We start from the raw sequence: 14,938 nt of genomic DNA, 5'->3' as shown, positions 1-14,938 counted from the left end.
CCTCCCTTTAGCACAGACACTTCCAGGACCACCAGACAGCAGATAGTTTTATTTTCTGTTCTCAATACAGTAGTAAGAAAGGGGATTGATTGATGGAAGGTAGGCATTGACTAGGTGGGATTACAGCATCAGAAGCAAAGGGCAACTGGAGCCGAAAGAGCCTGGAGGGGAATTCGGTCCTAAATTCTCTCGAGTAGCCAGCCACTTTGGAACGAGGCAGGGATTGCTCCTCCGGTGACAAAAACAAATAGGAAGATCTACAACGAATACACATGTTTCAAGAAGAATGCTGTTTTCAGCCAGCCCGGGCAGAAAAGAAGGGAAGCGATCGAATGTAAGCGTCAAGCCGACTGCGAAAAAGTTCACTTTGTACAGTTTGACCCAGTGGGCACAGCGGATTCTTCACCACCAACTCCACGTAAAGCTATGGAAGAAGAAGGGAGGGGGTGAAGAGACAGGGGGTTGGGGGCGGAAGAGAAAGGCTAAAGTTTTTCCCCCTAAACCCTCTTTCTTTCTAAAAACTCTTCCTCTTTTCCCTTTTAATCTTTGCATTTCCCCAAGTCATGAGGACTGAAGTGAAAAATAATTCCCCAGGTATAATAATAATAATACTAGCTAGCATTTGTAAAGCACTTTGAGGTTTGCAAAGCACTTTACAAATATTAAATATTATCTCATTCGATAGTGCAATATCCCTGTAATCTAGGTACTATTCCCCTAGAGATGAGGGAATTGAGGCAGACAAGAGATTACATGACTTGCCCAAGGATCAGAGATAGAAAATGTTTGAAGATTTGAATTCAGGTTCAAACACAATAAAGTCACGGGCCCTTAGCACTTGGAGAAAATACATGTACTGGAGTGGTTGGTCTACAGCAATTAATGAGCTCTAAGGGATTGTGGGGGAGAACCACCGACTCCAATATAGATACTATCATCAGTACCAAACGAACAAAGTTGTTAATTTATGCAGATGAAAGCACTGAGATTCACAATTTTGAAGACATCTTCCACTCTGCACTAGTCCCAAATCCACACATCCATGATTCTTGCTCTATTCCAACACCAAAAACATTTTCCCAACACAATCTCTCCTCTCCACTTACATAACTAATTCAAGTGCTCCTTACCTCTCCAATCCTATTCTATTAGGCTCTTAATTGGACTCTATCTCCTATTGAGCACGTAGGTGTACCAGTAAATATAGTGCCAGGCCTAGAGTCAGAAGATTGGAATTCAAATCCAGCTTTAACTGAATAACAATCTTCTATTTCTTTCTTCTCCAATCTATCCTCTACACAGGTCTGACCAAATTCTTTTTTGAAATTCACACTCTGGTTTTGATCTGCCTTTTCATTCTGATTTTACATTACTTATCTTCATAAGCTTCATGAATCTGGCCATTCTAAGCTATTTCTCAAGACATTGCACAAGCTTTTTATTTCCCATGCATGGTATATAGTGCCTCATCATTTTTGCTCAAGCAACTCCTCCTACATTATTCCTTTCCTAATCCTCTCACCCCACCCCCAGATGCTAGGGTTCCTTCCCTGAAATTACCTTACATTTATTTTGCATATATTTTATATCTACCTATACATGTGTAGTTTCCCTTAAGGACAGACTATTTTGTAAAGATTTTTCACTTTTATATTTGCATTCCCAGCACCTTGCACAGTTCTTGGTATATGGTGTTCACTCATGTCCAACTCTTCACAGTCCCCCTTGCAGTTTTCTTGGCAAAGATACTGGATCAGTTTGCCATTTCTTTCCCCAGTTCATTTTAGAGAAAACCAAGGCAAATAGGGATGTGACTTGCCTGGGGGGAAAGCTAGTAAGTGTCTGATTAAGATTTAACCAAGGATGATTTGTCTTCTTGACTCCAGGCCCTTGTACCCTATTTACTTAGCTACCACATAGTAGCCCCTTAATGAATGCTTCTTGATTGAATGTAATAGACTATCTCAGAAGTTGATGTAGGAGTCAAACACTAATTCATATTGAGATCTGTATGTAACATCATAAGAGTTTTGCATATAGGCTTTTATCATGACCTATATGCAAAATATGGTAAAGAGATGTCATATCCTAACCCATTATCTATCCTCATTACAATCTCCAAACTATTGTGGGCATGATGAGTTTCAGATGTCTAATGGAATCAAGACTGACTTATGGGTTGCAAGGTTCCAGGCAACTGGAAAAGTAGTGATATTCTCAACAGAAATAGGGAAATTTGGAAGAATGGGGGCAAGATGAATTGTTTTATTCATATTGAATTTATATGCCTATGGAACATCTAGATGACAATTGGTAAAGCGAACCTAGAACTTGAGAGAGATGAAAGCCTGAATATGTAGATTTTTGGAGTAAAGAGAAGATAAGTGATAGAGAGCTGAGTGATCCACAAATGTGTTGAGAAGAGAATTCAGACCAGAATACTGGGGCATATCTATGCATAGGAAGCATGATATGGATAACTCTGCAAACCAAGAAGAATTGGTCCAACAATTAGGAAAAGGGATCACAAAAGTGCAGTATCATGAAAACCAGAGGAGGGGATGGGGAGTATTCAGAATGAAAAGATGGGTTAGTGGAATCAAAAACTGCAGAGGTCAAGGCAAATGAGGATTGGGGGGGAAAAAAAGCTAATAGATTTAGCATAAAGAGCTCTGGAATTGCCAACCACCTGCTGGGCAACTTCAGCTAGATGTCACACAGGCATTTCAAATGCAAAACATCTAAAGCAGAACTTATTTGCTTTTCATCTAAATGCACCCTCTCCTTCACATTCTATTTCAGTGGAAAGTATCACCACTGTTCCAACCATCCAGGTTTTCCACCCAACAATCAACTTCCCTTCTTCAGCCTCATTCACCCTGTCCATATCTAATTGGTTACCACATCTTATTATTCTCACCTTAATATTTTTCTAATTTCTAATTCATTCTCTATAGAACTGCCAAAATGATATTTCTAAAATCTGATAATAGCCACCTTCTGCTCCAGAAGTTTGGTGGCTCTACCCTGCCTTAAAACTAAATAGAGTCCTCTATTTAATCGTTTACCATCTGTCTCCAGCCTCTTTTCCTGGCTAATTATAAACACTATGTTCTAGTTAAATAATCCTGCTTGTTACTCGCCGTATACAATATTCCATCCTTCATCTCTATACTTTTGGACAGGCTGTTCCCCTATTACTGAAGTGCCTTTCCTCATTCCTACTTCCTAGAATTCAACTTTCAGCTCTCTTCAAAGCTCAGCTCAAGTGCCTCATCTTTCAAGAGGACTTTCCTGATTTTCCCAGTTGTCAGTGCCCATTCCTGTCCCTTCCATTCGCTATATATTTACTTTGTAAAAGTAACTATGTCCCTTATATCCTTATTTGTGAATGGGGGTTGTGTCCCCCTAGTTTAATATAAAAGTACAGAGATTCTATTACATTTATATATTCAACATCTAGTGCAGTGTCTGGCACTTAACTTGTTGACTGATGGATTGGAATGAGAGATAGATTAGCCTTACAGTCAGGGATAAAAATAACAAATGGACAGCACAAATGCTATCTGGTACCAACAACATGGATCAACAAAGCATTTACACACCTACTACAGGCTAGACAAGAATGAAATAGTCCTTGTTTTCAAACAATCAGCAACTTTCAACCAACCTTTATCAACATTTTGCAATTACATCATTAATATATTATGAACAACCTTCACTAAAGTACTACTTTGAGACCTCATTTCTGGAAGCTAGGTCTATTAGATCCTACCATATTGGGAAATTTTTAAATAGCAGTCTGGACTATATATTTAAGATCTGAGGATAAGCCTCACTATTTGTGGAGTAGTTTGGCTATCAAGTGATATTTCTCTTTGGCTATAGCAGTTCATGAGAAAACATTTAGATGTGGAGGTGTGACAATTATTAGAGAGTATCCATCACAATGAAATCTCATAATTTTAAAGTATGTTATGACCAAGTTTTATCATATTTCAATATTTCAGTGTATTCTAGCATTTAGGGTCTCATTGATATGGGGATTCCTTCCACTGGGTAAGCTTACAATTCTATCCCCTAGAAATCCTATGCTTTTTAATTCTATGCTGTGTTTACTCAGTGTCTTCTATAGATCCTTATAGATGATATACATAACTTATTGAAGACCTTTCTCTAAATAGTTAAGCTCTTTGAAGGTAAGGTACATTTTATTTTTGTCTTTGCGCTATGTGAGAATAGTTCCTGGCCGTAATAGATGCTTAATAAATATTCTGTTGATTGATTGATCATTTTTTTCAGCTGTTTATGCCACAGACAACCAATAGAAAAGAGAATTTTGAGCTGAGTCCACAGAGTATGAGGTACTTGGGAGATATTGACAGGGGAAGTAAAGAGAGGATACTGACCCCACTGTAGATATGGTGTAGGACATCCCGAATGGGTCCTACCCCCAGATCTGTGTTCATTACAACCTTGACCCCAGTGGGTGTCTCATAGTAATGGAGCTTGTATCGACTTGTCTGGAAAGCCAGGAATCCATCTTTCCTGCAGAATGGATGTTAAGGAACACATCTGATCTGAATCTATGATTTTATTGCTATAGGTATATATCATGTAGAAACTTCTTCCACTAATGAATATTTGTTGAAAGCTTTTAATTTATTATCTTAGAGAATTGCCTGAGTACTATGAGATTAAGAGACTTCCTCAGGACTTGAACCCAAATCTTCTTCCAAAAAATACCCAGTATTGCAAGTACTTTGGAGAATAGGGTGGAAATATCAGTCCCTAATGAGAGGCTTTATATCGTTTCTCTCCCAGCTCTAACTTTTTTCCTCCCCATTTGCTCCCATCCACTAAGTCTTATCTCTATTCCTCGTGATCAGCCAACTTCCTCCCAGGGTCCTTTTCTCTATAGATCCAAGAAGCCCAGACCCATTTCCTCCCGTAGGATACATGTCCACAGGTGACATCTTGCTGACAAAAGATCGGATGGAGAAGAGCATTCCATACATGAGCTTATACTCCTGACAGTAGTAGGGAATAAACAAACATTTCATATTTATGCAGTACTTAGCAAGTGCTTTTCTCACCACATTTCTTGCGGAGGATTGGGGGAGGAGGAACTATATTTTACCCATATTACAGAGAAAGGAATCCAGAGCAATTAAATTATCTCATACAAGGAAACCGAGGCAGGGAAGGGCAGAAATGACTTGGCAAAAGTTAGAATAGTGAATTAAGCCCAGGGTTCTTTTCACTAGGCTACACTTCTCAGAATGGGAGGGGATGGGTAGATCTTTCGGGGCCAGGGCAAGATTTCAGGAGAGCAGGCTGTGATGCAGAATTCCCTCCCTCCTTCCCTGTATCCTGCGAGTCACCTCCTCCTTGGGGATCCCCGCCTGCTTCTTTCGATGCCACTCGCTATAGTGCAGGCAAACCCCATCTCGATCAAACAAGTACAGGTTGTGGACAGTCATCTGTGGGGCGGGGTGGGGGCTCCCGGTTAGTCAAGGGAGCACCCACTTCCCGTTCCCGCCTAAAAACTTCTTCCAACCTGGTGTCTTCTCATTCCCTCCTCTCCCCCCTCCCCCCAGCAACCCATTCAGCCCCCTCCCCGCGCAAATTCCAGGACACAGCTAGGACTCACCAGAAATACACACCGGTTGTGCGCGTGCGTACCTGAGAATCTCGGCAGTGGGGGTGGAGAGGGAAGGTCCCCAATCATCCACCACTTCCGGTTCCTGCTGCGCCCCAACTCTCTTTGTACTGAGACGCGCATCAGACAATCCCACTTTCTCCAATGGCTCCATCTCTCCTAGCCCCGCCACATTTAGCGTCCTCGGCTCGCTTCCCCACAGCCAATCCTCTGTGGCGCTGGAAAGGCGTACGCTCCTCTCTCCCAGCTCCTCCAACCCCATTCAAGTCCATGCCTCTTGGCCCGCCCCTTTCCCGGGCTCTTTGAGCTGCCTTGGTTCAAACGGGCGATTTGGGCCTCGAGTGCTGTCAGACCCTTGCCGGGGCGTCTGGTTTCTGTGGTGCGCGGGCGGGAAGCCGGGTGAACGGACAGGTGGCATCCAACTGTTCTTGGAGGGTGGAAGGGAGAAGGGGTCACCCCCCGGGAGGTGGAGGGGAAGTCTGCGAAAGAGCGACTCCCGTATATCCGTTTTTCCTGTGTTAGCTTGGTTAAAGGTGGGAGGGTCCGAGTAGAGAGGAAAAACGAACTTGGGGGTGGCCTGGGCTCCAGAACTAGGTGAGGGTGGCGATCAAGGGCAGCTAGGAAAAATCCTCTCCACTGACGTTGGCTGAGGAGATGGATGGCCTAGAGAAACCAGGTGATGAAATTCTTCCCAGGAAAGACTGGAGGGTATGTTCAAGACCTTGATTCTTTCTGGGGAGTATACTGGGCCTGTTAGGGATTTATTTTTCCAGGACCTTAATCAGGTCTGAAGGAAGCCGAGCTATATTTAGTATCCTCTTGGAGGTCCCTGCTCCTAGTTTGTTTCACCCCCTCCCTACCAGTAATGCTGAGAGCTCAAAGTGGGGCATCTGCTGCAAAGTAGATTGCTCTTCCTGCTTTTCCCATTCCGTATTGGTCAGGAAGAATGCCAGGGTACCTCTGGCCATTATGTTCCTCCTCCACTTTTTCTTTTTCTTTTTTTCCTCTTCTTTCTCCGATTCTGAAACAGGTAAGCTCCCTTACTTTGCCTACTACCTTTACTCTTCAAAAGCTGCAGAAGAGAAGTTTCTTGCTCATGTGTGGCCTCTAGAATCAGGAGAATCCAGCAGGCTTGGTCTGGGAGCCATGGTGACTTGGAACAATGAAGTATTCTTGGATTAAAGTCCTGATCCAGGGGGAGTCATCCAAGTGCTTGCACTCAGGGCCAAAGAAGCAGCATTGATTTAAGCCTCTGGAGATGTCTCAGCAGGCTGACCTCCTGGGTATGAGCCCATTCTGTTTTGGGGAGATTCCTGCTACTCCTTCCTAGACTCCATCTCAGCAAACCCTTTTCCTATGTTGTTTTCTTTTTCCCCGGGGCCCTTTTAAATAGAGCCAAGAGACCTCTTGTTCCCCACTGCCTTTAGCTCTCTACCCCTCTAGCCTCCATGGCAGCTCAAGTTCCAAGCCCCAACTTACCCCTCGGGCCAGAGGACCTCCTGAGTGATCCCCCAGGGCCCCCTGGGCGGAGCCAAGGAACGTTTTCAGAAGTGACCTCTCAGCTTTATGCTTCCCTACGGCAAAGCCAAAAGGCAGAAGCTACTGCCAGGACCAATCTCTACCTGGCCTCCAACTCTCCAACCCCTCCTGAGGAATTAGAGGGTCTAGCTCAAGAGCTGAGTCGGAGTCTGTCAACTGGGGTGGAGACCAGTTCACAGAAAAAGGTGGGGCTGGGCACTAGGGGTGATGGAAACTGATCATTGGATGGATATAGAAAAAAGATAGGATTTTTAAAGGGTTGAGTTTGGATTGCATGCTTTAATTCAGTAAAGTGCTTCTTACTCCGAGGAAGGTTTGGTGCTAGACAAAAATACTCCTTTGTCTTATATTTTTTAACAACTTGCATAGATAAGCAGATTTAGGGTGGAGGCCAGGAATTAGGAAAGGATTCCCCCTGGAGTTGGAGAAAATAAGAATTCTAAAAAGTGTGGTCCTGATGAGTGATACCCATTGGAAAGTATGAAGCTAGATAATAAAATACTAGGTTTGAAGAGCATCTAGTAATGTAGTTTGGGCTGAACAGGAAATTCATCAGCAGAAATTAATATGAATTACAATATATAAATATGAAATACAAGTCAGATTATTGATAAATTGTAGAAAGTTTTAAATGATAACTTGGAGAATTTATATTTTATTCTAGAGGGATCAGGGAGCTGTTGAATAAATTTGAACAGGGGAGTGACATAATCAGATATGGCCTTTAGGAAGATTAATTTGGCAGTTTTGTAAAGTTAGGTTTGGAAAAAACAGAAAATTGGAAGCAGAAACAGAATTAGAAAGTGTAAACAATGATATCTTTGGCTTAATGGTATGTAGGAGGATATGGCCCTGTGTAGAAGGGGGAAGATGTGGATGTGGCAGGCGAGGGAAAAGGAATCACTGTTGGCTCAGAGCCTACAAACCTTTACCTGGAAAGATAGTATTGTTCTCAAAGAAACTGCAGAGTCTAGAGGAGTGGTTTTAAGGGTAAATTCTAAATTCAGGTAGAAATGCCAAGTAGGCACTTGGCAATTTAGGACTTGGAGTTCAGGATAAAGATTAAGGCTAGATGTATATATTTGAGAGTCATCCTCCTATTATAATCCTAAGGAGAGAGGAAATCTCAGAATAAAAGGCAGGAAATATGTGATTATTTTTTGAAGTGAAGTGTTCAGGAAGTAGCAGAGGGTAATCAGCAATGACAAAAACTGTAAAGATTAGATAATTTGAGGACTGAGAAAATATAAATTTAGCAGTTGAGTTGAAGTAACCTTAGAATTTAATGCCTAGAAAGCTAGCCATTACAGTAATAGATAGCATAAGTGGTGGCAAAGAGTGCCAAATTTGGAGGTAAGAAGACCTGAGTTCAAATCTGGCCTTGAACATTTACTAGTAGTGTGACCCTAGGCAAATCATTTAACTGTTTGCCTCAGTTTGCCTATCTATAAAATGCACTGGGGATAAAAAACTATTCCACGATCTTTCCCATGAAAGCCTCAAGTAGGGTCACAAAGAGTGAATTTAGTGCCTTAAGATTTGCAAAATGCTTTACATAAATTATCTAATCTTCACAACAAGAAGATAGGTGCTATTATCAACCCCATTTTATAGAAGAGGAAACTGAGGCTGAGAAAAGTCAACTGAATTTACCCAGGGTTACAAGCTAGTAAAAATCTGAGGCAAAATTCAAATTCAGATCTTCCTTATTCCAAGTTCTCTATTCATTGAACCACATTACAGTATGAAACCAGTGATATCCTTTACTAGTAACTGTGTTTGTGAGTAGGAGAAAGGACCAGGATACTATGAGTTTGGCACACTGGAAAATTCTTCCTAAAATGTCATACAAATAATACTTTGGGAAGAGTTAGAGATGTGCCACTGCTGGGAATATAGATCCTAGGAAGATCTAGAGTCCTAGCTACTTGGGAAATATAGTCACGGTGGTAAAATGTGTGGGTCACAAGATAGGACCAGGAGTTAGGGATAGTAAAGTAACAATTTTGAATTGAAAAAAAAAACAAAAAACTAGCATTTTGAATTTTGAATCTAACAAGTTAATCACAAAGCATAGTATTCTAATTGAACTTTTAATTAAGAGGGTTATTTCTCTATAAGAAAAAACTAGTGAGAGAAGTGGCTCTCAGTGGAGTCACTTCATTTATATGTCTTCACTGAGACATGAAAATAATTAGGTTCTAAAGTTGGAGGTGGGATAGGGAAAAGGGAAGATAACATCTTCTTTAATAAGAAAAGAAGTGTAGGAGTAAACAGGTTTTGGGTCTCTGCCCTTCAGGGAGGTTCCCAGCATATATTGGAAATGGAAAGTGTACGGGGTCACCTCCAAAGCATGCTTCAAGCTTCTCGGGATACTGCTCCTCGTAAGTGAGCCTGCTTCTCTGGGGCCATAAAAAGGGGTATAGCCAGAAGGGCTGGAAGAACATGGAAGGGAAGCAGCAGGGAAGAAGGTGAGGTGGAAAGGACTATTTGTTCTTTCATCTTTAAATGGGCTCTGCCCCTGTCCATACCTTACCCCTAGCCCTTCGATTCCTCTGGCTGCTTGCAGGGGATAACCTTATTCCAGGTACTGTCCCAGAGAGGCGAGAAGACGACTCTTTTGACAGTGACAGCACAGCCACTCTGCTAAAGTGAGTTGCCCTTAAATCCCTGTGAGTCATAAAGATGTTCTCTGCTGTAGGATTTTAGTTCTTAAACCTCTGCTTTGTTTTTGGCACACAGAGCTCTTGGCTCAGTCTATCATTAATTAGTTAAGGGACTTTGGGTATGTTTCTTTCCTCTGTGAGTTCGATTTCCTCAGTAAAAATAATCTAATCTAAAGTCCCTTCTAGTTATAAGTTTCTGTGATTTGCTTAGTACCCGGCCCCTTCAAGAGCTATCTCCACCCAGCTCAGCTCCAGCCCTGGAGGAGTTGTTTCCTCGATATACTAGTATCCGTCCTGGAACTCCTCACTACTTTCCTGATCTGCAGGGACTAAGAGATGCCTTGGACACAGAACATACCCGCCGTAGGGTAAGTTGAGGAATTGAAGGAGGAAAAAGTAGATGAATCATTCCTGAGAGAATAAGAGATGTTGAAAAGAGTCAATGAATGTCTAGATATGTCCAGAATGACCAGATAAATAGGTCCTGGACCTAAACTATAAACTATTTGATGTCCCCCATTTTAACATCCTTTGCACAAGTTGAGAGGGGAAAGAAGTATGGAGATAAAATAAACATTGCCCTTCATTTATTCCCTTCTAGGTAACCTAATTGCCCACATGCAATGCAATCTAGATGGGAAGGAAAGTGTAGGGAATCTTCCTTAAGACCTTGCCACGTTTAGGTGATGTGTATATTAGGCTTCTTAAGTGGAACTTGCTTCCCATCTTTGTTATTCCTTGTGTTTCCAAGGACTCCAAGACTCTTTCCCAGTGCTCTGGGGAAAAAAAGGAACTCAGAAGTATGATTCCTGAAGGCTAAGAAAAACATGTTAGAGAAATAATTGAAACTCAATCCTAAACCCATCTTCCCTTTTGTGACTGATTCCTGCCCCATAGTCACCAAGTATCCCTCTTTTAGCCCAAACTATGCCACCAGAGACCTAGACAACCTTTTTCAGTTTTCATTTTTCCCTGCCAGAAGGCTCTGGGCCAGGATAATAAGTAAGAAGTGAATGCTGTTCCTTGCTTTTTGTCCTTAGCATTGTGAACGTCACATCCAGAATCTACAGACTCGTGTGTTAGAACTGCAGCAGCAGTTAGCTGTTGCTGTGGCTGCAGACCGAAAGAAAGACCTTATGATTGAGCAACTGGACAAGGTGCCAGGGGAACAAGGGAAACTGGACCTGGAGTACAATATCACCTGCCCAAAACAAACAGGAGACAAGGGATTAGATTTAGCCATAGTGGAATTGTGGAACAAATGAAGGGTTATATTTACTTATGATTTTATTTTTTCCCTTATTACATGTAAAAAGCATTTTTAACATTCATTTTTTAAAATTTTGAGTTCTCAGTTCTCTCCCTTCCCTATGATTGAGAAGACAAGCAATTTGATATCATGCAGTCAGGCAAAACATTTCAACATTGTTCATGTTATGAAGAATGAGGGCATTATAAACAGGTTTTTCTATTTGTTTATTCTCATATACATGCTAGGAGACAGAGATAGCTACCAATCCATTCAGAAGACAGAGACACAACTGTTGTAAGATCTCACTATACCTTCCCTTTCTCCATCTCCCTTATACTATTTAGACCTTGGCCCGAGTGGTAGAGGGCTGGAACCGACATGAGGCTGAGAGGACAGAAGTTCTTCAGGGGCTGCAAGAGGAGCAAAAGGCTATTGAACTTACTCGAAGCCAACAGCAAGAGGTACATGACCTAGGCATTAAAGTAGAAAGCAAGGAAGTTGGAATTTTAGCATAAGAAACATGATACTAGATCTGGGTTCACCTGGTTTAAAAAATATATATTTTGAGAAACTCAATTGATTTCCTTTAAAGCCTATGCATTTAAAAACATAATTCTAAAAAGGGACCTAGAATAGCATCAACTTATACAGGTCTTCCCATAATTCCTTGAATTCTTCAGGATCATCATAATCTTTTACTACATTCATGTTCCAACAAATTTTTCAGTCCTTTAGCTGATGGGTATTCACTTTGTTTCCAATTTTATGCTACCACAAAAAAGTCCTGTTATGCATGTTATTATATATGACATGAAATTGTCTATTGTAGGGAACAAGAAATCTCAAAGGTTATAAAGGTTCAAAGGTTCTAAAATTTTTTAAATCATTTTTCTTACATAATTTCAATCTAGGTCAATTAGGCTAATTTCAAACTCCACCAACAGTTCGTTAATGTGCCTATCATCCCATTAGGCTTTTCAGTGGCTATCAATTTGATAGTCAATTTGATGGTCAGATTGTTTTAATTTTCATTTCTTTTATTAGTAACTTGGAACATTTATTCAGATAACTTTTGTTAGTTTGAAAACAATCCATTCTTTGTCCATTGAACATGATCTTGAAGCCTCACTTGGTAAGCCTATCACTCCACTCCAAAAATTAGTAACAGATGTCATCGTCAACATTATGCCTTTCACATCTTCTTGCTCCATTTGGTATTAAAAATATTTGGAAAAAGTTGGGTGCCCCTGTCTAATCAGCCCCATGATATTAAGAGTTAAGAATGTGTATATTTTATGTGTTCTGGGACTTGGCTTCTCATTCTCCCTGAATTCTATCGTCTCTTCTTCCTCCCTGCCTGTAGACTATAGCTCGACTAGAACAGAGTCTAAAGCAGACGAAGGAAGCCCTGAGTAGGGAGCGGGAAGGGACCAACCAACAGCAACAGGAGCAAGAGACATTGGTGAGAGAGCCAGACTAATTTCACTTATCTGGGACTCTTGACTCCCTGGGAACTGGGCTATCAAGGAAGTCTGGTATGCAGAAAGCTGGTAACCTGCTTCTAGGTTCTGACTGAAAAGCTGATATGTGAATCAAGTGGTAGGTAGATAATAAGATGATTACTAATATAAGCTAGGAGTTAAGTGTGGGATTTGGTATATATTATTAAAGGACTTGTCTTGATGACAATAGAAGGAGACCAATTTTAATGGTAAGGAATGTTCAACCAGAATTCTAAACTTAGGTCTTTTGTTGTCTACTGAGATTTATTTGACTTATAATTTGGAATTTGTAATAATAATAATAACTCATTTTTATAGGATATGAATATTTAAAAATCACTTTCTTCACCATAATCTTATGATATTGATAGTATAAGTAGTATCTCCCCATTTTACAAATAATTTCTCTGAACCACAGTTTCCATAATTGAATTGTGTAAGGTCATATGGCTAGTAAATGACAGATATGGTACTTAAATTCTTTTTTTTTTTTTTTTTTTTTTACTGCTATCCAACTGGCTTGCTGAAAAAACAGGTATCAAGAGATATTTCCTAAGTATGGGAGAGGGGGTTTGTCAATGTACTGGGCCTTGGTAGTTAGCTTTTTCTTACCCTTTTTAAATTAATTAATTAATTAATTGTTATTAAATCTTTTTATTTACAAAACATATGCATGGGTAATTTTTCCAACATTGACCCTTGCAAAACCTTTTTTCCAAAATTTCCCCTCCTCCCCACCCCCACCCCTAGCTGGCAGGTAGTCCAATACATTAAATATGTTAAAATATATGTTAAATCCAATATTTGTATACATATTTATACAGTTATCTTGCTTTCTGTACAAGAAAGATCAGATCAAGAAGGAAGAAAAAACTGCAAAAGAAAACAAAATGCAAACAAACAACAACAGAGAGAGTGAGAATGCTATGTTGTGATCCACATTCAGTTCCCATGATCCTTTTTCTGGGTATAGATGGCTCTCTTCATCATTGAATAAGTGGAACTGGTTTGAATCATCTCAATGTTGAAGAGAGCTGTGTCCATCAGAATTGATCGTTGTATAGTCTTCTCGTTTCCATGTATAATGATCTCCTGGTTCTGCTCATTTCACTTAGCATCAGTTCACGTAGGTCTCTCCAAACCTCTCTGAAATCATTCTTCTGGTCATTTCTTACAGAACAGTAGTATTCCATAATATTCATATGCCATAATTTATTAAACCATTCTCCAATTGATGGGCATCCATTCAGTTTCCAGTTTCTTGCCACTACAAAGAGAGCTGCCACAAATATTTTTGCACATGTGGGTCCCTTTCTCTCTAAGATCTCTTTGGAATATAATCCCAGTAAAAACACTGCTGGGTCAAAGGGTACACATAGTTTGATAACTTTTTGAGCATGGTTCCAAACTGCTCTCTAGAATTGTTGGATCCATTCACAGTTTCACCAACAACATTATCAATGTCCTAGTTTTCCCACATCCCCTCCAACATTCGTCTTTTCCTGTCATCTTAGCAAATCTGAGAGGTGTTTAATCTCAGAGTTGTCTTAATTTGCATTTTTCTGATCAATAGTGATTGGGAACACCATTTCATGTGGCTACAAATAGTTTCAACTTCTTCATCTGAAAATTGTTCATATCTTTTAACTGTTTATCAATTGGAGAATGAGTCAATTCTCCATATATTTTAGAAATGAGGCCTTTATCAGATTCTTTGGATGTAAAAATATTTTCCCCAGTTTATTGCTTTCCTTTTAATCTTGACTGCATTAGTTTTGTTTGTACAAAAACTTTTAAACTTAATATAATCAAAATTATCTATTTTGTGATCAATAATGATCTCTAGCTCTTCTTTGGTTACAAATTCCTTCCTCCTCCACAAATCTGAGAGGTAAACTATCCTATGTTCTTCTAAATTTGTTTATATCATTGTTTATGTCTAGATCATGAACCCATTTCGACCTTATCTTGGTATACAATGTTAGGTGTGGGTCTATCCCTACTTTCTGCCATACTAGTTTTGAATTTTCCCAGCAGTTTTTGTGAAATAGTGAATTCTTATCACACAAGCTGGGGCCTTTGGAGTTGTCAAATACTAGATTGCTATTTGTTCTGTGAACCTAACCTATTCTACTGATCAACTTCTCTATTTCTTAGCCATTACCAAATGGTTTTGAAGACTGCTGCTTTATAATGTGCTTTTAAAACTAGTACAGCTAGGCCACCTTCATTTGCTTTTCTCTTCATTAATTCCTTTGAAATTCTTGACCTTTTGTCCTTCCAGATGAATTTTTTTTCTAGGTCAGTAAAATAGTTT

General features: G+C 40.2%; 2 protein-coding genes across 12 annotated transcripts in view; one reads left to right on the top strand and one right to left on the bottom strand.

Annotated features, from left to right (window-relative positions):
• Positions 1-29: 29 nt before the first annotated feature.
• Positions 30-5,882, bottom strand: TRAPPC1 (trafficking protein particle complex subunit 1). 4 transcript variants are annotated; one of them, XM_051995765.1, is made up of 5 exons: positions 5,654-5,849; positions 5,385-5,483; positions 4,960-5,030; positions 4,410-4,548; positions 30-424 (listed from the first exon to the last, which is right to left on the bottom strand). In XM_051995765.1, exons 1-5 carry the CDS (start codon positions 5,783-5,785, stop codon positions 296-298), a joined length of 570 nt encoding a protein of 189 aa, XP_051851725.1. In that variant the 5' UTR covers positions 5,786-5,849; the 3' UTR covers positions 30-295. The 4 variants fall into 4 exon arrangements, with proteins under 4 accessions (XP_051851725.1, XP_051851728.1, XP_051851726.1 ...); XM_051995768.1 differs by having other exon boundaries at positions 5,686-5,772; XM_051995766.1 differs by having other exon boundaries at positions 30-257; positions 5,654-5,770.
• A 116-nt stretch (positions 5,883-5,998) lies between these two features.
• The window catches only part of CNTROB (centrobin, centriole duplication and spindle assembly protein), a 34,238-nt gene continuing 25,298 nt past the window's right edge, over positions 5,999-14,938 (top strand). For 5 of the 8 annotated variants that reach the window (XM_051995756.1, XM_051995753.1, XM_051995755.1 and 2 more), the window contains exons 1-8: positions 5,999-6,945; positions 7,106-7,386; positions 9,501-9,585; positions 9,744-9,852; positions 10,079-10,235; positions 10,908-11,024; positions 11,464-11,580; positions 12,483-12,581. In XM_051995756.1, coding sequence (XP_051851716.1) covers positions 6,921-6,945; positions 7,106-7,386; positions 9,501-9,585; positions 9,744-9,852; positions 10,079-10,235; positions 10,908-11,024; positions 11,464-11,580; positions 12,483-12,581 — 990 coding nt within the window. In that variant the 5' untranslated portion in view covers positions 5,999-6,920. The remainder of the gene's footprint in view (positions 6,946-7,105; positions 7,387-9,500; positions 9,586-9,743; positions 9,853-10,078; positions 10,236-10,907; positions 11,025-11,463; positions 11,581-12,482; positions 12,582-14,938) is intronic. The other 3 variants (XM_051995752.1, XM_051995757.1, XM_051995754.1) reach the window with 3 other exon arrangements.

The sequence above is a fragment of the Antechinus flavipes genome, chromosome 4 (genome assembly GCF_016432865.1).
Source record: "Antechinus flavipes isolate AdamAnt ecotype Samford, QLD, Australia chromosome 4, AdamAnt_v2, whole genome shotgun sequence".
NCBI classification, from domain to species: domain Eukaryota; kingdom Metazoa; phylum Chordata; class Mammalia; order Dasyuromorphia; family Dasyuridae; genus Antechinus; species Antechinus flavipes.
Note: the sequence above shows the minus strand (reverse complement) of the source record. Positions and strands in the feature narration are given on the sequence as shown.

Excerpts from the sequence above, each read along its gene's own strand:
- TRAPPC1 (XM_051995765.1), bottom strand. The coding sequence starts at position 5,785 with ATGCGCGTCTCAGTACAAAGAGAGTTGGGGCGCAGCAGGAACCGGAAG. Across the intron at positions 4,549-4,959 it reads AAGATGTCACCTGTGGACAT|GAAAGATGGATTCCTGGCTT; the intron begins GTATCCTACGGG and ends TCCATTCTGCAG. Across the intron at positions 425-4,409 it reads TACACCATATCTACAGTGGG|CTTTACGTGGAGTTGGTGGT; the intron begins GTCAGTATCCTC and ends CTTCTTCCATAG.